At 35.8% G+C, this 25,862-nt stretch overlaps 1 protein-coding gene across 3 annotated transcripts in view; it reads left to right on the forward strand.

Moving 5' to 3' along the window:
• The window catches only part of ATAD1 (ATPase family AAA domain containing 1), a 52,619-nt gene extending 27,809 nt beyond the window's left edge, over positions 1-24,810 (forward strand). For all 3 annotated transcript variants that reach the window (XM_007179155.3, XM_057531415.1, XM_057531414.1), the window contains 4 exons: positions 10,141-10,230; positions 13,375-13,425; positions 21,149-21,282; positions 23,097-24,810. In XM_007179155.3, coding sequence (XP_007179217.3) covers positions 10,141-10,230; positions 13,375-13,425; positions 21,149-21,282; positions 23,097-23,217 — 396 coding nt within the window. In that variant the 3' untranslated portion in view covers positions 23,218-24,810. The remainder of the gene's footprint in view (positions 1-10,140; positions 10,231-13,374; positions 13,426-21,148; positions 21,283-23,096) is intronic.
• The last annotated feature ends 1,052 nt before the right edge of the window (positions 24,811-25,862 follow it).

Here is a 25,862-nt window from a genome sequence, read left to right on the forward strand (position 1 = left end):
TCCAAGAACATGGTATATCTCTCCATCTGTTGGTATCATCTTTAATTTCCTTCATCAGTGTCTTATAGTTTTCTGCATACAGGTCTTTTGTCTCCTTAGGTAGGTTTATTCCTAGGTATTTTATTCTTTTTGTTGCAGTGATAAGTGGGAGTGTTTCCTTAATTTCTCTTTCAGGTTTTTCATCATTAGTGTATAGAAATGCAAGAGATTTCTGTGCATTAATTTTGTATCCTGCTACTCTACCAAATTCATTGATTAGCTCTAGTAGTTTTCTGGTGGCATCTGTAGGATTCTCTATGTATAGTATCATGTCATCTGCAAACAGTGACAGCTTTACTTCTTCTTTTCTTTTCTTTTTTTTTTTTTAAACAATGGAAACTTTTTTTTTTAAAGATTTCTTTATTGATTGATTGATTGATTGATGGCTATGTTGGGTCTTCGTTTCTGCGCTAGGGCTTTCTCCAGTTGCGGCAAGTGGGGGCCACTCTTCATCGCGGTGCGCGGGCCTCTCACTATTGTGGCCTCTCTTGTTGCGGAGCACAGACTCCAGACGCGCAGGCTCAGTAGTTGTGGCTCACGGGCCCAGTTGCTCCACGGCATGTGGGATCCTCCCAGACCAGGGCCCGAACCCGTGTTCCCTGCATTAGCAGGCAGATTCTCAACCACTGCGCCACCAGGGAAGCCCAACTTCTTCTTTTCTGATTTGGATTCCTTTTATTTCTTTTTCTTCTCTGATTGCTGTGGCTAAGACTTCCAAACTATGTTGAATAATAGTGGTGAGAGTGGGCAACCTTGTCTTGTTCCTGATCTTAGAGGAAATGGTTTCAGTTTTTCACCATTGAGAACGATGTTGGCTGTGGATTTGTCATATATGGCCTTTATTATGTTGAGGTAGTTTCCCTCTATGCCTACTTTCTGGAGACTTTATTATAAATGGGTGTTGAATTTTATCAAAGGCTTTTTCTGCATCCGTTGAGATTATCATATGGTTTTTCTCCTTCAGTTTGTTAATATGGTGTATCACATTGATTGATTTACATATATTGAAGAATCCTTGGATTCCTGGGATAAACCCCACTTGATCATGGTGTATGATCCTTTTAATGTGCTTTTGGATTCTGTTTGCTAGTATTTTGTTGAGGATTTTTGCAACTATGTTCATCAGAGATATTGGCCTGTAGTTTTCTTTTTTTGTGACATCTTTGTCTGGTTTTGGTATCAGGGTGATGGTGGCCTCGTAGAATGAGTTTGGGAGTATTCCTCCCTCTGCTATATTTTGGAAGAGTTTGAGAAGGATAGGTGTTAGCTCTTCTCTAAATGTTTGATAGAATTCCCCTGTGAAGCCATCTGGTCCTGGGCTTTTGTTTGTTGGAAGACTTTTAATCACAGTTTCAATTTCAGTGCTTGTGATTGGTCTCTTTATATTTTCTATTTCTTCCTGGTTCATTCTCGGAAGGTTGTGCTTTTTGAGAATTTGTCCATTTCTTCCAGGTTGTCCATTTTATTGGCATAGAGTTGCTTGTAGTAATCTCTCATGATCCTTTGTGTTTCTGCAGTGTCATTTGTTACTTCTCCTTTTTCATTTCTACTTCTGTTGATTTGAGTCGTCTCCCTTTTTTTCTTGATGAGTCTGGCTAATGGTTTATCAATTTTGTTTATCTTCTCAAAGAACCAGCTTTTAATTTTATTGATCTTTGCTATCGTTTCCTTCATTTCTTTTTCATTTATTTCTGATCTGATCTTTATGATTTCTTCTGCTTACTTTGGGGTATTTTTGTTCTTCTTTCTGTAATTGCTTTAGGTGTAAGTTTAGGTTGTTTATGAGATTTTTCTTGTTTCTTGAGGTAGGATTGTATTGCTATAAACTTCCCTCTTAGAACTGCTTTTGCTGCATCCTGTAGGTTTTGGGTCTTCGTGTTTTCATTGTCTTTTGTTTCTAGGCATTGTTTGATTTCCTCTTTGATTTCTTCAGTGATTCCTTGGTTATTTAGTAGCATTTTGCTTAGCTGCCATGTGTTTGTATTTTTTACAGTTTTTTTCCTGTAATTGATATCTAGTCTCTTAGCGTTGTGGTCGGAAAAGATACTTGATATGATTTCAATTTTCTTAAATTTACCAAGGCTTGCTTTGTGACCCAAGATATGGTCTATCCTGGAGAATGTTCCATGAGCACTTGAGAAGAAAGTGTATTCTGTTGCTTTTGGATGGAATGTCCTATAAATATCAATTAAGTCCATCTTGTTTAATGTGTCATTTAAAGCTTGTGCTTCCTTATTTAGTTTCATTTTGGGATTATGTGTCCATTGGTAAAGTGGCATGTTAAAAGACCCCCACTATTATTGTGTTACTGTCACTTTCTCCTTTCATGGTTGTTAACATTTGCCGTATATATTGAGGTTCTCCTATGTTGGGTGCATATATATTTACAATTATTATATCTTTTTCTTGGATTGATCCCTTGATCATTATGCAGTGTCCTTCCTTGTCTCTTTTGACAGTCTTTATTTTAAAGTCTGTTTTGTCTGATATGAGTATCGCTACTCCAGCTTTCTTTTGATTTCCATTTGCATGGAGTATCTTTTTCCATCCTCTCACTTTCAGTCTGTATGTGTCCCTAGATCTGAAGTGGGTCTCTTGTAGACAGCATATATGTGGGTCTGTTTTGTATCCGTTCAGCCAGCCTATGTCTTTCGGTTGGAGCAGTTAATACGTTTACATTTAAGGTAATTATCGATAAGAATGTTCTTATTGCCATTGGGTTAATTGTTTTATACTTGTTTTTGTAGTTCTCTTTTCTTTTCCTCTTTTGTTCTCTTGCAATTTGATGACTATATTTAGTGTTGTGTTTGGATTCCTTTTTCTTTTTTTTGTATGTATATCTATGGTCGATTTTTGGTTTGCAGTTACCATGAGTTTTTGATATTGCAGTCTGATATACCACTCTCTCTCTCTCTCTCTCTATATATATATACACACACATATATATATATATATATGTTTTAAGTTGCTGTTCTCAAGTTCAGATGCATTTCCAATATCATGCTTTTGTACTCTCCTCACAATTGCTGGTTTTGATACCATATCTGCATGTGGATGACTTTCTACCTTTACTGTATGTTTGCCTTTACCAGTGAGCTTCCATTCATAATTTTCTTGTTTCCACTTGTAGCCTTTAGCATTTGTTGTAAAGCTGGTTTGGTGATGCTGAATTCTCTTAGCTTTCGAGTGTCTGTAAAGCTTTTGATTTCTCTATCAAATCGAATGAGAGTTTTGCTGGGTAGAGTATTCTTGGTTGTAGGTTTTTTCCTTTCATCACTTTAAATATATCACGCCACTCCACTCCATTCTGGCCTACAGAGTTTTTGCTGAAAAAATCAGCTGATAACCTTATGGGGATTCCCTTGTATGTTATTTGTTTCTTTCCTGTTGTTGTTTTTAATATTTTCTCTGTCTTTAATTTTTTCAACTTTATTACTATGTGTCTCGGCATGTTCCTCCTTGGGTTTATTCTTCATGGGACTCTCTGCGCTTCCTGGACTTGAGTGACTGTTTCCTTTCCCACGTTAGGGAATTTTTCAGCTATGATCTATTAAAATATTTTCTCAGGCCCTTTCTCTCTTTTCTCCTTCTGGGACCCCTGTAATGTGAGTGTTAGTGTGTTTAATGTTATTCCATTGGTCTCTTAAGCTGTCCTCCTTTCTTTTCATTCTTTTTTCCTTATTGTGTTCCACAGCAGTGATTTCCACCATTCTGTCTTGCAGGTCAGTTATCTGTTCTTCTGCCTCAGTTATTTTGCTATTGTTTCTTTCTAGTGTATTTTTCATTTCGGTTATTGTATTCTTCAACTCTGTTTCTTTGTTCTTTATATCTCCTAGCTCTTTGTTAAACATTTCTTGTATCTTCTCAGTCTGTGCCTCCATTCTTTTCCCGAGATCATGGATCATCTTTACTATCATTACTCTGAATTCTTTTTCGGGTAGATATCTCCACTTCACTTAGTTGTTCTTCTGGGGTTTTATCTTGTTCCTTCATCTGGAACATATTTCTCTGCCGTCTCATTTTGTCTTAACTTTCTATGTTTGTGGTCTCCATTCCGCAGGCTGCAGTGTTATAGTTCCTCTTGCTTCTGGTGTCTGTCCCCTGGTGGATGAGGCTGGTCTAGAGACTTGTGCAGGCTTCCTGGCGGGAGGGACTTGTGCCTGCCCACTGGAGATTGGAGCTGGGTCTTGTCCCTCTGGTGGGCAGGGCCGTGTCAGGGGGTGTGTTTAGAGGCAGCTGTGGTCTCAGGAAGACTTTAGGCAGCCTGTCTGCTGATGGGTGGGGCTGTGTTCCAGCCCTGTTGGTTGGTTGGCCTGAGGCATCCCAGCACTGGATCCTACAGTGGGGCCTCATCTTGATGTCAAAATGGCAGACTTCAGGAGAGCTCATGCCAATGAGTACTCCCTAATACCTCTGCCACCAGTGTCCTCGTCCCCACAGTGAGCCACAGCCACCCTGCCTCCCCAGGAGACCCTCCAAGACCAGCACGTAGGTCTTCCCCAGGCTCCTGTGAAGTCACTGCTTTTTCCCTGGGTCCTGGTACACACAAGACCTTGAGCGTGCCCTCCATGTGTGGAGTTCCTGTAATCAAGCCCCACTGGCCTTCAAAGCCAAATGCTCTGGGGGCTCCTCCTGCTGATGCCAGACCCCCAGTCTGGGCAGCCTGACATGGGACTCAGAACTGTCACTCCTGTGGGAGAACTTCTGCAATATAATTACTTTCTAGTTTGTGGGTCACCCACCCAGCAGGTATGGGATTTGATTATATATTATACGATTGCACCCCTCCTACCCTCTCTTTGTGACTTCTTCTTTGTCTTTGGATGTAGAATATCTTTTTTGGTTGGTTCAAGTCTTTTTTGTTGATGGTTGTTCAGCAGTTAGTTGTGATTTTGGTGTTTTCATGAGAGAAGGCGAGTGCAAGTTCTTTTACTCTGACATCTTGTTTCCAGCCCAGCTCCATCGTTTCTTAGTTAAAGTGGGGCTGCATGTTTTTCCTTGCAAGCTCTCAGATGTTCTAAACTGTAATTTCCTTTTCTGTAAGGCTCTAAGGAATGATTAAAAGAAGCTAGAAAAAGAATCAACTGTGTATTTTAGTTTTGTCAGTGCCACACAACTTGACAGTACATTGTCACACATCATAAAGGCAGGCAGGGAAGTAGGGCGGTTAAATACATTTCCCTTGCTTGCTAATTTCTGACTAATGTAGCAAAAGGATGCTTCCAATTGGTACAGGCCTCTCCGTACTTTGAGTAGTCAAACTTATTTACATACATATATATTTTTAGTTTAAACTTAATTTTATACTTTCATTTTCATTAGTTGCTGATACTTATATACTTAACCACTTCCTGTCACATGCACCTTTCCAATTTTATACATGACAGTCTTCTGTCCTAGGCTTTGTCTCTTCCCGCTGAAAGGCTGTGAAAACCAAAATTAATGTCCCTTGGTATTCCCCCAGAGAGAAAGCCAGCTATATTGTTCAATTTACATCTTTGAGTTCCCATTTTCACCTAGTTCTTCACCTCTGAATATTCCATACTTTCTTGCCAGATCAATAATGTATTTTAAAAGAAAATTTTAAACAATTTTCTGGCATGTTTGGTTTTCTGCCATGTTTGGTTTTCTGCCATATTGCTGGAAATGGAAGTTCTAGAGCCATTTTTCTGTTTGGGTTTTTCCCCCCCCCTTCCATGTATCACCTATTTTATATCTCATGTATATAAAAACTTTTCTCATGGAAAAGTTTTGGGAAGGTTAATAATGTTCTTTCATTGTTTTAACTTCAGTAGGTATTTTCTATTTTGTAATCTGTTTTTGCCCCTTTTAAGAAAACATAGTTAGAGGGACTTCCCTGGTGGTGCAGTGGTTAAGTATCTGCCTGCCAGTGCAGGGTACACAGGTTTGAGCCCTGGTCCAGGAAGATCCCACATGTCACAGAGCAACTAAGTCCATGCGCCACAACTGCTGAGCCTGCGCACCTAGAGCCCATGCTCCACAACAAGAGACGCCACCGCAATGAGCAGCCTGTGCACCTCAGTGAAGACCCAAACGCAGCCAAAAAAAAAAAAATCAACCATTATTTCTTCAAATATTTTTTGTTTTCCATTTTCCTTGTGATCTTATCAAAAGCCATTTGGACATACCTTATTTATATTCCATGTTTTTTAATGTCTCTTTCATATTTTCTATCTCTTTGTGCTATATTCTGGGTAATTTCTTTACCTCTTCCAATTAGATAATTCTGGCTTCATTTGGATCCCTTCAGCTATGTAGCATTTTCATTGAGCTTATTATTTCAGTTATTATATTCTTCAGCTCTAGAAATTCTTTTAGACTCTTTTTCAGGTCTGCCAGATCAGTTTTGATGGTCTCTTGCCAGTTGGATTAGTAAAGCAGAGCCCTGGCATCAATTAGCTTTGTAACTTTGGCAGAATTATATAATCACCCTGTGTCTGAATAGAGGGGGTAATATCTATAAAGAGGGAAGAATTGTATCCACCTCAGAACTGTTGTAGGATTTTAAGGATTTAATCTGAGTAAAGTGCCTGTAACAGTATCTGGTATATATTTGCTACATAAGTATTTGCTATGTGATTTTTTTTTTAATTTCTTGTTTATTCCTTTAAATGTATTAACACTAATTTTATAGTCCATCTTCAATAATTCTAACATAGAAGTATTTGTACATCTTGTTCTATCATTTGAGTTTAAGATGGTTATTTCCTTGTGTGTTTTGTGATTCCATGGGAAAAATCATATTTGGTAGAACTTTATGTGTGAATTTTTGGAATCTACGTTGACGGTTTGCTGTTCTAAGAGGATTTTGTACTTGTCTCTGCCATGTTCTTTTCCAAAGACAGGTAAATTCAGGTTCAAGATCCATGTTAGCTGGCCATGAACCATGAAATCTCAGTGATTTAGTGTGTGTGTTTATATATCTTTCCAAGAACCAAGGCTTGACTCTGCCAAATAGGTTTTCTAATATTTCACCACTTTTCTCAGGCCATAATACTTCATGAGTCCCAACTTTATGTAGGGTGGTCTCTCATCACACACACCACTTTTAAAAATCTGTACGTGTCCATATGGTATGTGGTCAACTTCTACCCTTGCTTACCTCCATCATGTATAGGCTTTGTTGCTGGCTTCAGCTTAATTCCTTTACTTTTTTGCAGATTTATTGATTAATTTGAGTTTTTAAAAATATTTTATTATTTTTACATGTTTTGTAGCCAGAGGGTTTAAGGATCTCCTTTGTCCGCCACATTACCATAAATCAAAAGTGCTGAGACACTTAATTCTCAAGAAGAAAATTAAGCCCCGTGTCCTACATCACCGTTATGAAAGTATAATTTCATTTTGAGGGAAAATTGCCTTTAGTGTTTGTTTGATGATTAGAGAAGAAAGCACAACATAGATAAATTCTGGTGAATTACTAGAAACAATTTATATTAATTATTGGTTCTGAGAAATCTATTCAGTGAGTTTAGTTTGCAGGTTTCCAAAAACTAATTATCCTCCTAAGCAATAGTATTTAAAGTATGCAGAGAATTGAAGTTAGCCCATGTAAGAGAGAAATATTGATAGTTTAATATTGTATCTTATCAGAGTATTGTTTTAAAACCAAGGAAATAATGATAATAATATTATAAAATAATTTGGATGAAATACACTCCTTAGCCACTTCGTCCAGAGCCCCACAGTGTGGTTCTGATACAGCAAATTAAAATTGAATTTTTAGAACCATTTTTCTTTATTATACTAATAGTATTTACTGTTCTATTATGACAGACTTTTGAGGAAGAAAATAAAGATGTTGCTTTTAACTTTTTTGTGTGTTGAGGGGGTTAAAACGGCTATTACTAATTTGAATAATAGTTTTAGACATCTTCTTTAATAGGAACCAGTTAGCTTTCCTCTAAAATTGTCTATTCTGTGACTATGGATGGAGCCCAGTACCCCAGCTTACTTTCTTTGTTTCCTTGCCACAGAGGAAACAAAAATAGTTGAATGGCCCAATTAAACCTGTCACTAGTACTGTTCCAAGTTAGTCGATGATATATTCTTCATCTTGAGAGACATGAGACGTAAAAGCTAACATTATTTTTAGGGTATTCATTGACATAGTTCAGCTTTTGAGGCGTATATTTAGATCTGATTGTTTTAAATGTGAAATGATAAAAAAATTTATATTAATATTTTGTTTTAAAGATTTTTAGAAGTCTTACCTAATACCTAAAAGGTGCATTAATTTTGCTGCATAAATACTAAAAAATTACTGTTGCTTCCCATTTTTAATTTTAGCTTATTTGCACTAAATAGAGTTAATATATGTGTAAAGGTTATCTTTTTTGCCCCTTAAAATCACTCCTTAAAATTTACTTCTTTAAGTGATGTCAATCACCCTTGCTTTGCTTTTTCATTGTGAATATCTGTTATCACCCCAAATAAATTCATTAGGCCATGTTGTGCTAGATTTATCTGGATTCCTTGATCCTAAGTTTTAGTGTTTCATGTTTCATAATGGGTTTTTGTTTTGTTTCAGGCTGTTTACCTAGAACGTTTCTCAGAGTACAGCCCCTTTTTCAGTTTTTTTCAGGTGCTGCCTCAACCACAGTGCTTTTTGTGATTCTCTACAACATAATATGATCAGTCTTCAACAAGCTTCCATATCACTTTGAACTCTCTTTTAATACCTAATGAATACTCTATCTCAAAATATACTATATTAATCCTTTATCTTATACAATTAATTCATTTGATCACTTTTAAAGACTTTGTTTAGGTAGAAATTTTCCTTATTCTATAGAGTTGTAGAAAGTCAGTAAAGAAAAACAGGTAAGAGCATTAATATTTTGACTTTAGGATCACTTGACCCAAATACAAAATTGCATTATGTTATGGAACTATTTCTCAAATTTGTATGTATATTTTTTCCCTCTAGGTGGCAACCTCTCACAGTTAATTGAAAGTAATTTGGCAGTTGAGTAATGTTAAATGTAAAGAGTAGAAGTAGAATATAAGGAACTTCCCTGGCAGTCCAGTGGTTAAGACGCTACACTCCCAATACAGGGGGCACAGGTTCAATCCCTGGTCTGGGAGCTAAGATCCCACATGCTGCACAGCATAGCCTAAAAAAAAAAAAAGTAGACTATAAGAGCTAGTGTATTTTTCAACATGTTGTTCTGGAGTTAGATTTCAGATTATTTCAGAAATCTAAGACCTCTTAGGCTGAAATAAAAGTTTTCCTTAGAATACCAATAAATTTCATTTTGGATAACAGATGTGTGCTTAATTATATTATACAGAAATACCAACAAAAATGGTAATATTGAAGCCATTCAGAAATTAAATTGTTTTGTATATCTGTCTTTATTCGTGTTGATTTTTCATCTCTACGTTCTTTATAAATAAGTGGCATAGACCCAGAGGTTGGCAGGGCTGCCCAGCAACTTTTTTTCTGTTTTTTTTTTTAATATTCTACCCAGCATTTTGATGTTTGCTTTTATTCTGTTGCCCTTGTTTAAAATTGGATTGCTTGAGGTTTTATTTGCACTGAGAAGATGTCACCTGCAGTGCTGATAGTGCCATGAAATGATGATGTGAAATCTAGAGGAAAAAATAGATGATATCTATTACTCTTACCAGAATCCTCAGATTCTGGTAGGGGAAATGATTCTCTCCTTAATATTATTAAAGGACTTGAAGTATTCCCCTTATATATAATCCCAAGCTGTAACATAAATAGCTTTAAGTTATTCAAATGTAGCCACTGTGTAACCATATTTTGCAAAATACAATAGGTTTTAAAAAATTTTTATAATTCCTCAGTAACTGAATAATGTATTATTTTAGTTACTAAAAGTCTGGCAAAATGCATCAGCCTTACCAGCTTTGCTATCATTTGATGTATTTAGGATTAACTCTGATTTATATCTATAAATATTTGAGTAATACTGGATTACAATCATATTTCCTATAGAAGATTTAGTTTAAACCCCACTTAATTTTCTATATCTTCTAAGCCCTAGTAATAACAACCTAAAAGGAGTATTAATGGTATATTTAATACCTTTGTTTTCTTTATATATTTAGGTCATAGTGATGGGAGCTACTAATCGTCCTCAGGATCTTGACTCAGCTATAATGAGAAGAATGCCTACGAGATTTCATATCAACCAGCCTGTAGGTGGATTTGATTGATATTATGAACAGTTAAATATTTGCTTTTTTACATGTCTTTATCTGTGATTTCACAAAGGGAATGATTAAAAAATAAGACTTATTATTTATGACAGGCAGGGAAGGAATAGGGCAAGAATCCCCCTAATTACTTTTGTCCTTTCCATTCCTTTTCTTGCTTTTTAAATTTTTCTTTCCTAAGATCAATGTTATTTGCTTCTCTTCAAAGTATCTCATTACCTCAAGTTTGCCTAGACACTTCAGTGATTTTCTTTAGAATGCAGCAAAGTTATCTATGGAAGATACATAAGAAAATGTAAATTATAGTTTTGGTTTAGGATAGGATGAAATTAGGGTTTTCGGGTTAAAGAACCATTCTGAAGGCCTGACAGGAAGAACACCTGGTATTTATTTGATTAATTATTGGCAGTGCTTTCCTGTGGCAAGATTAATGATTAACCAGTAGCTATGATATTACACTTTAACATAAGAATGCAAATGTGAGGGTGGTATTGAACCGGTAGTAAGTATCTTCTTCTAGCATTCTTTTTTGCTAGTTAAAAGTACCCTCAAGTAGAGGGTTATAACTTGATACTTTTTTGCACAAAATCCCTAAATCCTGAATTTTGTCTGATTTTAGATTAAAGGAGAAAAAACCAAACAGGGTTAGTAATAGACTATATGCACCATACAATCAGCATGTTACATATATTGCTATGTAGAAGAACTTACACTGTCACTTCTTTCAAAATTAAAATCTCTGGCCTAAAAATATTTGCCCCATTTTATATTCTTCAGCTTAACAGTTTGTAGCAGTAAACATGGTTTCCTGAAATTGGCGGCTATGGCCTCTGCACAGTTACTCTGGCTGGCTCTTTGCTGCAGCTGCAGCCTCTGATTCTTCTGAGGGTATACATTTACTTAGGCAGTCTGTTAGAAAATCTACCTGATGATTCGGTGCAGAGATTTTTTAATGTGATATAGGAGACTAGAAAATGTACTTAGTATGACTAATATTTATTGAGCGTTAATATGTGTCAGACACCTGCCAGGCTCTGGTGAATAGAGCGTGGCCCCTGTCCTAAAAGAACTCTGTATTTCAGGGGAGCTGGACACAAAAATAAATAATGTAAAATGGAGGCTTCCCTGGCAGTCCAGTGGTTAAGACTCCGTGCTTCCACTGCAGGGGACATGGGTTCGATCCCTGCTTGGGGAACTAAGTTATCCTGCGTGGCACGTGGCCAAAAAAAAAAAAAAATGTAAAATGTACTTTACAAAAGTATGCTTAAAGAACTGTGAGCACCTGAGATGATGATGAAAACATAATTCTGTCTGAGGCGTTAGTGAAACCTACAGAATCCAGCTGGACCTTGAAGGATGAAGGATGGTAGCAATTTGACAAGTGAAGCGGAGAAATGCTTTTCTACCAGAATGAAGAAAGGCAAGGAGGTGTGGAAGCACATATTTAATGGTGACTTCTGGGGATAGTTCAGTTAGGGGGCATCAAGGAAAGTAGGTGGGGATGAGACTGGAAAGGTTGACTGCTGAAGGTTTAGATGAACTTTGTATGCTTCACACAAGATATTTCATCTTATTTTGTTACCAAGACATCAGAATATTTTTAGAGATAATCAGTTCACCTCAGTGGTTCTGAAGGTAAAGATTATATTGATAGAATCTCTGCTTATAGTCTAAGAGCAAACAAAGGGTTTTGATGTACAGTAGAATAGAACATAGGGTACAGCAGCATGGAAAGTAGCCTTTACTAAAGTTGTAAGTTTAATATATTTTTGTATGAGTTCAAAATAGGTTGTAAAAGATTTTGTCAAATTTGTCATAAACTTGTGTACTCGTAATGTAGAAACTAGGATTTTTATAATCCCCCTCTTCATTCTGTTTTTAGTGAACACACACACGCACTTTATAGGGTAATTTTTTTCTTACTGTTTAACTATGATAACAAAGTGTATGATTAACCTTACCTTAAAACTCCTTTCCAAGTTAAATGCTTATTAACAAAAAGTACTTATTGGTGATCGCATAACATACCAAATTAACCTTCATACTTAACACATTTGAATTACAGAAACAGCAGTTTGGTTTTGTTTTTCAGGTCATTTAATTTGGTACTCATTGTAACCAGCTCTGTTTTTTTCAGTGGTTGTGGGTATAGGGATGAGTTCAGCCATAATAATCTTTAAAAGCATTCATATTTACCGTATATGTAAGATATTCTATAAAAACTTCTATTCTCTAGTAATATGAAGCATCAGTGGGGGGGGAAGCATACAAGCATATAAACAAATATGCTATTAACACTAAATAAAATTCACCAATATAAATTAGTGGACATGGAAGTTATATGCTGAATGGAAGAACTGAGCAGGTATTGTTGCCACATCTTCCAGTTCCTGATAAAAAATTTTATGGCAGCAGTGAGTTTTCAGAAGTTTCCTAAATTAAGAAAAGGAGATTTGCAGAGCTGTAGAGGAAAGACATTGGTAGTCATAGGAATCCATTTACTCACTCAAGAAACATTTAAGGGCATGTTATTTTCCAGATATGGTACTAGGCACTGGGGATTCAGAATAAGAAGATATAGTTCAGTAAGACAACCACAAATGATTACTCTAGAGTCTAGAATCTAGACCTTGCTTTAGTCAAAAGTTTCTATGACCTGTCAGAGTTTCTGTCATTTCTTTTTTTTTTTTTTTTTTTAAATTTTATTTATTTATTTATTTATTTATTTATTTATTTATTTATTTATTTATGGCTGAGTTGGGTCTTCGTTTCTGTGCGAGGGCTTTCTCCAGTTGTGGCAAGCGGGGGCCACTCTTCATCGCGGTGCGCGGGCCTCTCACCATCGCGGCCTCTCCTGTCGCGGAGCACAGGCTCCAGACGCGCAGGCTCAGCAGTTGTGGCTCACGGGCGTAATTGCTCCGCGGCATGTGGGATCCTCCCAGACCAGGGCTCGAACCCGTGTCCCCTGCATTGGCAGGCAGACTCTCAACCACTGCGCCATCAGGGAAGCCCTGTCATTTCTTATAGGTATTGTCAGGTAGTTTACAAGGAAAGGAAGAAATATTAGGAAAATTAGTTGATCCTTTTTTTTTTTTAAATGCTAACTCGAAATTATCCTGGTTTTAGGCCCTAAAACAAAGAGAAGCAATCCTGAAACTCATCTTGAAAAATGAAAATGTAAGTAGAAAATTACATTTTTTCCCCATCCTATAAATATAAAAATATTTATGTTCATAAAATCATTTTAGACAGAAATGAAAAAGGAACCTGGGCATAATGTAGCTTTGAACTTGTAAATTACTGTAAAACTCTTGGCTGCTCATACAACTCAATTATTATGGCATATTTGAACTAATTAAAGGTAATTTGCTTTTTGAAAAGCTATGTGTTTTCATATCTACAGATTAAAATCCTCTTTGATATTTTTCAGACTGGCTTCCTATTATATAAGATAGATTTGTTTTTGCAGAGAAGTATGGGGAGGTTTTGGTTTTTATTTAATTGCAATATTTTTTGAAGTTGGAATTTAGAATTAAGGTACGATAATCAAAATCTTCAGTCGTTTGTATTTTAAAAATAGGTGATATAGTCACATTTCAAAAACTAAAATATATATATTAAATGGTGTACAGGGAAAAGTCTCATATCTCCCTTATATTTCTTCTGTATCTTTTCAGATGGCGTTATTCCTATACAAGCAAATTAGAATATAATGTTATACCTCTCCTCTTTTCTACATAAACCATATCAATAAACCATATACAGTTTTCTCTGTTGCTCTTTTCACTTATTTTTGAGATTCCATATTAGCATATGGTTTCCTCATTCTGTTCTCTCTCTCTTTTTTCTTTTGCACTGCATAGGATTCCATTGTATGGATATAACATAATTTATTTAATCAGTGCCACATTGAAGGACATTTGGGTTGATTCCAGTCTTTCACTACTGTAAAAATGCTGCATTGAATAACCTTGTACATACATCATTTCACACTTGTGCCAGGAATATTAGTAGGGTGAATTTTCCAGAAGAAAAATTGCTAGATCAAAGGGTATGATATTCATAATTTTGGTAGTAGTTGCCAAATTGTTCATGCCAATTTACTCTTTTTTTTTTTAATTTATTTTATTTTTATTTTTGGCTGCGTGGGTCTTCGTTGCTGCGCAAAGGCTTTCTCTAGTTGCGGCAAGTGGGGGCTACTCTTCATTGCGGTGCGCAGGCTTCTCTTTGCAGTGGCTTCTCTTGTTGCAGAGCACGGGCTTCAGTAGTTGTGGCGTGCAGGCTCAGTAGTGGCTCGCAGGCTCTAGAGCACAGGGTCAGTAGTTGAGCCGCACAGGCATGTGGGATCTTCCTGGACCAGGGATCGAACCCTGTATTGGCAGGTGGATTCTTAACCACTGCACCACTAGGGAAGTCCCCCAATTTACTCTTACATCAGCAATATTAGAGTGCCTCTTGCCCTATAGCCTTGCCAACAGAATGTTATGAAACTTTGTGCCAACATGATAGGTAGAAAATGGTATCTCATTATAGTTTTAATTTACATTGAGGGATGAAATGAGCAGTATATGTTTAAGAGCCTGTAGAATTTGTGTGTGTGTGTGTGTGTGTGTGTGAAATACCTGTTCATTTTCTCTGCCTATTTTTCTATTAGAATGGTTTTTTTCTTGTAGATTTGTAGGAACTCTAATGTATTAGGGAAATTTGCCCTTTGTTTATATGATTTGAAAATATTTTTTCCTAGTTTGTCTTGATTTTACTGGATTTTTTTCCCCCTTTATGGCTTCTGAGTTTTGATCTAAATTAAAAAGTCCTTTTCCACTACCATGTTTGTAAAGGACATTTCTATATTCTCCAACTCTTGCTACTTGTTTTTCCAAAACTCTGTAACCAAGTATATTTTAATAACAGTATTCCTCACTCTCATAAACTTCATATGTAAACTCACTATTTGAACTTGCTATCTAAATTAAGAAACCAATTAACTTCCCGTAGTGAGGCATACTTATATTTCAGTGGTTTTCATGCTTCCTTGAATCACCATCATCCCATGGCTAATTCTGCTTCATCCATACCCTATCTACTTCCTTACCTCCCATGTTTTCCCATCATATCTCATCTGTAAATATTTTAATTATAGCTCTAAAAGGAAGGATTCTTTTCTTTATTTAACCTAACCTCATTACCATTGTTATACTTAAGCAAAAAATGACATAAATTTGTTACTATCATTGAATATCTAGTCTCTTCAAATTTCTAATTGTCTCCTAAACATCTTTTTTTTTTTTAAACCATATATTTGTTTGACTCAGGATCCATATAAAGTTTGTAATTTTCAATTATTTCAGATTTTAAATCTCTTTTAATCTATAGACTATAGATTCTCCCTTCATGTCTCTGGTCCTTTCCCTCTTCCCCTTTCAATTTATTTGTTGAAAAAAACCACGTTGGGTTTGTCCAGATTTTTCCATAGTGTGAATTTTGCTGATTATACAAGGAGCAGTAATTCCTCTAAAATTGGTAGTTGGATCAAGAGACTGGATGAGATTAGGTTCAGTTGGAGAGAGGACTACTTCTTGGGTAGAATTATATTCTTTCATTAGGAGATACATAATATCTGGACGTCCATTATGGTTTTATGGTTTACGTTTAAATCTTTGCTATAATTGGTATTTATCCAGATGTATGATGTGTGCTATGAATTGAATTTTGCTTTTGTTTTTCCAAATGGATACCCAGTTGTCCCAACACCATTTTTTGGAATAGTCCATCCTTTCCTCATTAGAGAAGCCACCTTTATCACATACTAAATTCTCGTATGTATTGGCTATGTTTCTGGACTTTGAATTCAGGTCATTGGTCTTTACTGTGTTTATTCACCAGCACCACACTTTTTTTTTTTTTTTTCTTTTTTCTTTTTTTGGCTTTGTTGGGTCTTCGTTGCAGCGAGCGGGGGCTGCTCTTCGTTGCGGTGTACAGGCTTCTCTTTGCAGTGGCTTCTCTTGTTGTGGAGCACGGGCTCTAGGTGCTCAGGCTTCAGTAGTTATGGCACGTGGACTCAGTAGTCGTGGCTCGTGGGCTCTAGAGCACAGGCTCAGTAGTTGTGGCGCACGGGCTTAGTTGCTTCGCGACATGTAGGATCTTCCTGGACCAGGGCACAAACCCGTGTCCCCTGCATTGGCAGGTGGATTCTTAACCACTGCGCCACCAAGGAAGTCCCCACCACACTCTTAATTATTAAGGTTTTGTAAGTTTTAATATCAGGTAGGGCTAGACACCTCTTGTTGTCCCCCAGCCCACAGTTTCTTGGTATGTTATTTTTTCTGTATGAATTTTAAATTAAGTTGTCTTATTCAAGAAAAAAAACACTAGTGTTTTTGGTGGATCATAATCTAAGAGAATTAAGATATTTTTGATGTTGACTCTTTCTCCCCGGAAGCATTTATGTCTTTCTGGTTGTTCAAGTCTTGTATCTTTCAGTGGTGTTCTGTTCATTTATTTCTTTACAATATATCAAAATAACATATATGCTATTTGCTAAAGTTTAAAGTGTCTAACAAATTACAGAGATTAGATCATTGGTTACTAACCATTTTGGGGATCATAGAGCCCTTTAATAAAGAGATAAAGCTATGTCGTCTTCCCTTTAAAAACTGCGTATACACTTGAAATGTTTTGTATAGTTTCGGGGAAATTCCTAAAACCTTGCATATATTCTGGGTAAGGAACTCCTGTCCTCCATGAATGAGAAATCAACAAATTACATTTTGCCTTTTAACTGAATATTTGATTACTGCTTTCAAGAAGACATTGCGTAGTTGTAGTACTGTTTAGATAAAACAGGCTCCATTGGTCAACCTTTGATAAGGATAGGCATTGATGAACAGAGAAGAAAACAAAGGGGATTAAATGAGTTCACAAGATCTTTTGAAATAGAATGGCTATGATGTGGCTAGAAATTTAACAGGTATTACAAGGTAGTTGTGAACAATTTTGCGGAGACTTCAGGTTAACTAATACAGTTATTTAAAAAAATTTTAATGAAGTGTGGCTGGAAGTTAACATTTTTGAACCCCGTATATGTGGTCCAGTGTAAATATAGGTGATATAGGTCATTGATATATAGATGATGAATGTAAATTATGAGATGTAAGCTCTATGTCTCATATGATAGCCATACTTTACACAGGCCATTAAATTTTAGCATTTAAATTTAAGACACTACTCATTATGCCTAATTTAAACTTTGATTTTAGTGTTCTGCTTTTTTTAACAGTAGTATCTTTGGAAATTCTTTTAGAATTACATTTGTCATTGGTACAGGCAACTTTTAGCATTCTGTTTCTTATTTATGAAAGTACAAAGAATTAGTGTCTAATCAGTTTTATGATGCAGAATATGAGTGCTCTCTGGATAATTGCTGACATGGGAATGTCTTATTTCCTACTAGCTGGTATTTATATGCTGGAGGCATATTGTTACTTCAATGGAATATGAAAGAAATTAATGTAATTTTGTTAAAAGATGCCTCAAATCAGTAGCACACACATTTATTTAATAAGATGAGCATTATCATGCGTATACATTCCTGAGCAGAATTAGAGTTTTTGATGCAAACAGATGGCTAGACTTTTATATTTTGAGTTTTTCTCTGAAGAAAAGAATGAAGCTTTTGAAATGACACTGTTTTCCAGTCTTTCACAATTCTCTATTGATAGATCCGTAACATGACCCACTCATTTAAAAAAAATAGTCCATGTCTAAAAAAGATAGTATACTGGTTTGGGCTTAACGTTTTAAGTATGAAAGAATTAGAACTAATAACATTTATATCTGATACAAGTATCATGTCTGACACTACAGTAAGTATAGTTTTTGTTCCCTATACAGACTAACCTGAATTTATATATTTTCTGTAACAGTGGGAATAGTTAACAAGCATGGGTTTAGGAGACAGACCTGAGGATCCCATTCTGGCTTGACCATTTCCTACTGTGTGACCTTGAGCAAATATTGTTAGCATCTCTGTGCCTCATTTTCTCACTTGGAAATCGGAGATAATGCCAACAATCTCATAGAGTCGGTTTGAGAATTTAAATTATATAATATATGTAAAATGCTTTGATTATTATGCAGTGTACAGTCAATGGCAGGTATAGTGAATAACCGCACACAAATAAGTGCTATTCTTTCAAGCTATTTTGGACGTTCATTAATTTATTCCTATTTTGCTCCCAGTACTCAAAACCTTTTTTTAACTTGGGAATTGCCTTCATACTTGCCTAATAAAAATAATTCTCATTATTTCACGGTTTATCTAGAGCCATTATCTTAAAATAAAAAGGGCTACTTTTAGAGTGCTTGCTGTGTGCCAAGCATTGTGGTAAGATACACATCGTTTTATTTAATCCTCAATTCATCTAAGCAGTACATATTAGTACTCTTTTACACTTCTCTGGAAACTGAAATGAGTTACTCAGGTTTACATAGCAAAGTAGTGATGGAGCCTTTCTCTTAACCGTTATGGAATGCTATCTCTGTTTACTAATCTTTCTCCCCCAATGACTGGAATTTTCTATTTATTCTTTTCTTATACTTGTTCATCTTTGTGACTTTATCACCCTGTCATGCACAAGATTTGTGAGTGGTTAGAACATAGTGTGGCCCAGCAAAGGAGAAGGCAAAGGATAGGGTGGAGGTGTTGATTGTTTGAGGGAGGAGGACTAATTTTTAACATCTCGGAGAATAATTTGGAAGGTCTTTTATTTTAGACATATACACAGATAACTTTAAATCTAGCACCTGGATTTAAAAGGTGATCCTAATATATTTTGCTTCATGTCAGCCCCTCCCCCCCTCCCTCACCCCACACCATCCTTGGTAGCCTGCTGTAGAGAGCGCTCAGCACTATCCTGAAGTTCGTTATGTGTATTTCCATAAATGTGTGTGGATAGATACATAATACAGGTACAGGTGCAGGTTATTTTTTCTCTTTCACTGTTACAAACTATAGAGAAATTAGGTCCTTGTATACGTCTGATTTCCTATGTACACGTGAGTTTCTGAGGCACACAAAAAAGTTTAAACTACAAAGAGAATAGAAAAGTCTGACTGTAATCAGACTTAAGGCTTCTTGAAGTATGACAAGATACAGTGAACAAAGTGCAAGAACAGGTCACAGGGAAAACATTTGCAACCCTATAACCAACAAAGGACTAATATCCAGATTATACAGAATTCCTGTAATCAGTGTGTCAGCTTTTATGTTTGTCCATTAGATCACAGATTCTAACTATAACTAGCCCTAGGAACTTATCGTCTTATATCCCCAGTATTGTTTTTACAAATCTCCCAGTATTGTTGCGGGTTTGTCCATTTGTTATATTTTTCTGGTGAATTATTTTTTATCATTATGTAATAATTTCTGTTTGTGTGTGTGGTGATTACTGATAAATTTGCATTTGTTCTTTTTTATTTTAGTGCTTTCCATGTATTATGCTTTTTTTTTCCTCCCTGGACTCCCCCCACCCACCCCCTGCCCACACCTCCCCCTTTCCCCCTCCAGTTCCCCCACCTCCCCACCAGTCCTTCGTTCTTCAGTGTTGCTCTTGTGTTCTTCATTCCTGTTTCCCTCTTCCTCTAGTCATTTGGAAGGTACACATTCTCTTTTAGTGCTACTTAGTTCTTTACCCCAAATTAAATGATTATTATTACTGTTTTTATATATTAAAGCTTAGATTTATCTATATGTAGTTTACCATTTTCCTTGCCTGTTCCACACCTACCTTCTGGGTGCAGTTTCCTTTTTATCAAAGAATATGTGATTTCTCTTTATTTAACCTCCACATTTAGGACTGAGAACCCTGTCATGTGAGGTCACAGTTGCAGAGTTAACAGTACATCCCATGTTGTCTTACCTCCAAGTCTCTTGTCCTTGTGTAGAGTTACACGGGGTCTTCCACAAAGACAAATGGGAATTTAGTAACAAATGAAGATGGCATTTCCAGTCAACTTGGGGAAAATAAATGTTAAGACAAACGGTTAGCTATATGGGGGAAAAAATACAGCTGGATCTTTACTGCATTGTGTTCAAATCCTGGCTCTGGCAATGGTGTGACCTTGGGCAATTTATTTAACCTCTGCAGATTTTACTATTTTCTGAAAAGGAAAATGAGACTACTTCCCTGTCAGGATTAAATGAGAATACTCCATGTAAAGTACTTAATACAGCGAATGATATATAAGAATCATTTAATACATGGTAGTTACTATAATTAATTTTTTTCTTTCTCATTTTCTCTTCTTAAGCTACATATCAGCTTTTAAGTATCCCAAGTCTGTTATGTGCCCAGGAGGATCACTTAATTGGCTTGACTGTATAAGCTTAGGTTGGGGAGCAAAACCATAGGTGCTGAATTAGTGTTGAGGTAGTAGAATATCAAAGCATTACAGTTAAAATGAGGGTTAGAATATTTTAGTAGAATATGATTTTTGTAATATCATAATATTACAAAAATCAGGTCTCAGGACTTAATGATACAGGCTATTTGCCAAGTATGTTGACTATATTATAAAAAAGTGTCAAAGTGGGACCTTCCTAAGAGGCACCAAAGTCAATCCAGCAATATTCGAATGCCTATTCTTCCCCATCACTTTGTGATGTATCTAGTAAGACTTATTTATGTTTTGGTCATAATGACAATTACTGAAAATTAGATTTCAAATTTTAAGCTTTTATGGTTAAAAAAAGAAAACTTCTAGAGACTGAAAATACTATCTATTGATTCTCCTTCCATGCTGTTCCAATATGCTTAACTTTCTTTAATTCTAAGAACGTTTGGATATATCTTTTGCAGTATATTTTACATTTTTTTTAAAGCATGTTTTACATTTGTTTAAGGTGGATAGGCATGTGGACCTGCTGGAAGTTGCCCAGGAAACTGATGGGTTTTCAGGAAGTGACCTAAAGGAGATGTGTCGAGACGCTGCCCTCCTCTGTGTCAGGGAATATGTTAATTCCACATCAGAAGACAGGTGTGTGTATTTAGAGTTGATCTCTTAGTATTTGTCAAACCCTTTTAGAGCTTTTGGGATAGTTTCTTTTATTTTGCTTTATAATACCAACTCTGCTTATGGAATAAAAAGGTAAATTGGAATTTAAAATTCCCCTAACGTTATTTATTGCCTTTTTTCTGAAGGAGAATTCTGGAAATGAATTTGCAAGGGAGGGTGGTTTGGGGAAGCATCTGAAATGAAGAGAAAGAAGTAAAAGCTGAATTTCTACTGGAAATCCATGAACTGGGTTAATCCATTTAATCTGGGTTACAGAAAGCTGACAAACTTAAGCTTACCCTTCTCTACCAGGAAAACAGCTGCTCTGGTATCCCTGGATTGCTTTTGTATTTTAAATTTTTACATTATGGAAATGAGTGCCTTGTCTTCCAGAAATTTCACATTTATGGGGACGTTGCTGTGCACTAGACTTCAACTTGTTAATAATGTATTTACTAAAAAAGAAGTCATTTGTCACTGCAGCAAACTTGAAACCAGTTTCAAAGTATCTTGAGCTTGAGAAACCAATCTTGTACCAGCTGTATTAGTGAACTGGAATATGGAATAATGCAGCTCTGATGAACAGAAGTCCTGTGTTTCCCATAAGGCCACTTGCCCTGAACCAGTATAACACTGCATTTCTAAGCCCCTGTTCAAAATATCAACCTTCTAAGGTGACTCTTAACAAACCAGTGTACTTTGGGGGCTTGTGTCGAATGAGTTCTCTACCTCTTGCCCCATTGTTTCTCAGTCTCCCTTCTTCATCCCCTGAGGCTTTCATTCCAAGTGACCTGGATTTGCCTGTCTTATTCATGTGTTTAATTACATTGTATTGCCTAGCAAGCTTTGCCAAAAAAGGTTTCTCTTGGTATAGAAAGGTTTGCATGAAAGCTACCCTGTTAACTTGGAGCTGTGCCTGCACTGGTTCTGGACCTATCTTTAGTGTTCCCTTGGGCCCCTTCGTGGAGAGGGTAACTCCATTTATTTGTTGCCAGATTAATCCAGCTACTCTAGCACTAAAATTGGGAATACTTTTGACCTCTGTAGCTAAGAATCTTATCTTCTGAAGATTTTTATTCTTGTATATATTAAGAGGAGAAAACAAAACCCTATGAATAAATTTTACTTAAATCAATTATTTTAATGAAAATTCTGTTTTTCTGCTGTCCTTAAAGCCCTGAAAATGTTATATTTCAATGCGAAAAGTCTGGGTAATAGACTTAGGTTATCATAACTTTTTCCCTGAATTATTTTTCCTAAGTGTTTATAAGTTACAAAGGAGACATTATATATTGGATCATATTTTTCTCCTTATTGAAGTGGGTAGGACTTAGAGTAGTTGGTTTTTATTAGTAGGAATGAATTTTATTTTCAGTTTATCAAAAGCTAAACACATGCATGAATATTATATACCTAAGACTGCTACTTTTTAATTCCAGTTTTCATGGGAATAACTTTTGAATCCTTGATTAGAATTATAATCCCATTTAGATCAACTTTCACACCTTTATATTCTTAGTGTGAAGTATTTGATTTTAGTTACCAAGCTATAATGTTTATAGCCAGCCATTTTAGCTTCCTACCTCTTGCTGGTAAGTGCTTTTTAAAAATCTCTTAAGACATTTATATGCATAGATTAATTCCTTGGAAGAATTCACGTGAAGCTGTAAATTGTGGTTGTCTTTGGGGACTTGAATGGGTAAGAGACTTCATTTTTTAGTCTTGGTAAAATATTTTAGGGAGATGTATTCTAAAATTATTTGAATATTTGGTGGGTTTTTTTTCTTGCATTTTAGCCATGATGAAGATGAAATTCGACCTGTGCAACAACAGGACCTGCATCGGGCAATTGAAAAGATGAAGAAATCAAAGGATGCAGCATTTCAGAATGTTTTAACACACGTTTGTTTAGATTGAGAGTAAAGATAATTTGTACAGTTCAATGTGATCCAGTTTGGTGTGCCCTCTTAACATTAGTGGAAATAGAACAGAAGGAGGAGTGTTCTTTAAACAGTGAGGGAGTTACATGTTCATGACACTGGTTTTATACTCTGAATTCTAAGTTATTGAGATATAGTTGTTATATAAATGGTATTACTACTTGTGGAAAATCATGAGGAGGAACAATTTAATTAGTCTGAGTGTGGGTGCTTGTGTTTGACCTCTTTAGCCATATGTTGCAGACTTATAGCATCTAAGCTGGTCTTAAAGTAACAAATGATTTACTGAGTCATTAGTGAGAATTGGGGACGTGGCTAAGTGCTGGTTTCTAGATATGTGAGTGTGTGTGTGTGTGTGTGTGTGCGTGCGTGCGTGCATGCATGTGTGTATATTAAATGTATATATTCACACATTTTATATTGACATTCTGTAAATAGGTTTGAATACAGAAACTTTTTTTTACTCCAACTACTGAATCAAAAAGTACCAAATAGCATATCTCAAAACTAAGGTTAATGGTTGTGTCTGAAAGGTACAGTGATTCAGCCATTTCTAGTTGTCACTTGTTTCAGCTGTTGTTTGTGTTTTTTTGTGTTTTCTGAGGTGAGTGTTTCTCTGCAGTTGAAGTTGGAGTCACCGCGTCAGAGGCTTAGCTGTGGCTCAGTTATGGTTGTCAGGGTAGTCAGGTAAAAGACTTGCTCAGCGGTCAGCACTGAGTGCTTGTCAGCCCCTTGGGTGACCAGAACTGACTTCATCTCCTCTGCAAGCACACTGAGTAGAGACATTTTTTTAATTGATACATGTGAAGGTGGACTGAAAGCCTTTCAGAAGAATGGCTTTGAAAAACCTCAGTGCCATTCAGTACATGTATGTGACTTTCCTTTTTTCATTTAATGTAACAGTTCTGTTGTAACCATGGTTTATTAGTATTATTTTAAAATTACATGTTCTTTAATTATGGTCACATATAATTTGGTCATCAAAAATGAAATGATAGTTTAAAACAACTAGCTGTTACTATATGTGCTAAAAATACCCATTTTGTAATTTTAATTTTTTTTCTTAGCATATTATAAATTATGCCCTACTTAGTACAGATATGCACAGCAGAATCCCCATATTGTATCTTTAGCCATTTGATGCTATGTGCACAAAATATGACACTTTTTTTGTCCAAAATTTCATTAACCAGAATTCTGTTATAGGCACTTAAACATACAGCATGAGGAAAATGGCACAATATGATCTTGAGGTGCCTTCTGAATTTTTGTTTTCATTGTATTTCTTTGAAAATTCTCAATCTTAATTCATGAGCTACTGGATTAATTTCTTCGATAATAAGTCTCTCACTAGAACCCGTTGGATAGTTTGTTCTTCATTTGTTCTTTGAATGGTGGGTGGGGTAGAGGTTCAAGTTTTGAAAAATTGTGAAGATGATTGAAAAATTGAATGCAAAACATAAGATACCAAAAATAAAATATTTCATCTCCATTTTTAATAACTATATAATACTATTATTTTATAAATATGTAATAAAGAGGTCCCTCTTAATTGAGTTTTCTCTACTTACTCCTTTGTCTTTTTCAGTTATGTAAAATTTTCTGGGGTTGTTTTGGTTTATAAAACTTGCCCTTGGACTGTTTCCGTCTTGCCATGTAACTTTTATAGCATACATTCTAGTATATAACCATTATTTTGTTTTAGTATGAATTTCAGTAGTCATTTAATTTTAATCTGATGGCAAACTGATCAAAAATAGGAGTGACATATCTCTCTTCATGTCCTTTCTTTTTATCTTCTTTTAAATTCAGAATATCCGATAGTAGTAGTTAAATTTATCATAGTTTGAATCATCAAATGAAGTTAGAGAAATACACTAAAGCCAACAACACATGACTCATCTAGGCATCTTAATATCTTAAAGTAATTGAGGAAACTTTGCTATATGATTTTAAGGAACATTTAGTGTTATATAATATATCCTTTGCTGTAGACATATTTGATGTAAGCTTTTGGTATGCATTGGATTCTAGGTTCTAAGGTATTTCATTTTGGCTAACAGTTAAAAGTACTGGATCTAGAGTTAGACTGCCTGAGTTTAAATCCAGGCTCCCTATTAATTAACTGTGTATAGTTGGACTAGACACGTAACTTAGTGAGACTCAGTTCCTCATTTATAAAATGGAGTGACAGTGGCACTCATCTTATAGGGTGTGTAATGAGATGATGTATGTAGCATAGTGCCTTCCATAGTACTGTTCAGATGTTTGCTGTCACATTATTTTATTGCTTTTACACACTGATGTACACATCTGTTTGACCAGGCTCAATTTTTAAGCATTCTCCATGCTTAAACTATTTCCATGATCCCTAGATCTCTACTCTAGGGATTGAGATGAAATGATCACCTGTGATGTTTCTCTAAAAGCCTCATTGTTGGAAGACATCTGGTAAGTCTGATGTGTTTCAAACTATTCCTTGGCCTTTTTAAAATAGAGTTTAGAAACTAAATATTTGAATCAATTCAGTATCTCCTTTCCAATTTATCTCCTTTCTCATTCAACCCTGCACCTGCAGGGTGATGCAGAACTCACTGTGTTATCAATAGCTGGATTGGAGTA

This window comes from Balaenoptera acutorostrata, chromosome 16 (genome assembly GCF_949987535.1).
Source record: "Balaenoptera acutorostrata chromosome 16, mBalAcu1.1, whole genome shotgun sequence".
Classification (NCBI taxonomy): domain Eukaryota; kingdom Metazoa; phylum Chordata; class Mammalia; order Artiodactyla; family Balaenopteridae; genus Balaenoptera; species Balaenoptera acutorostrata.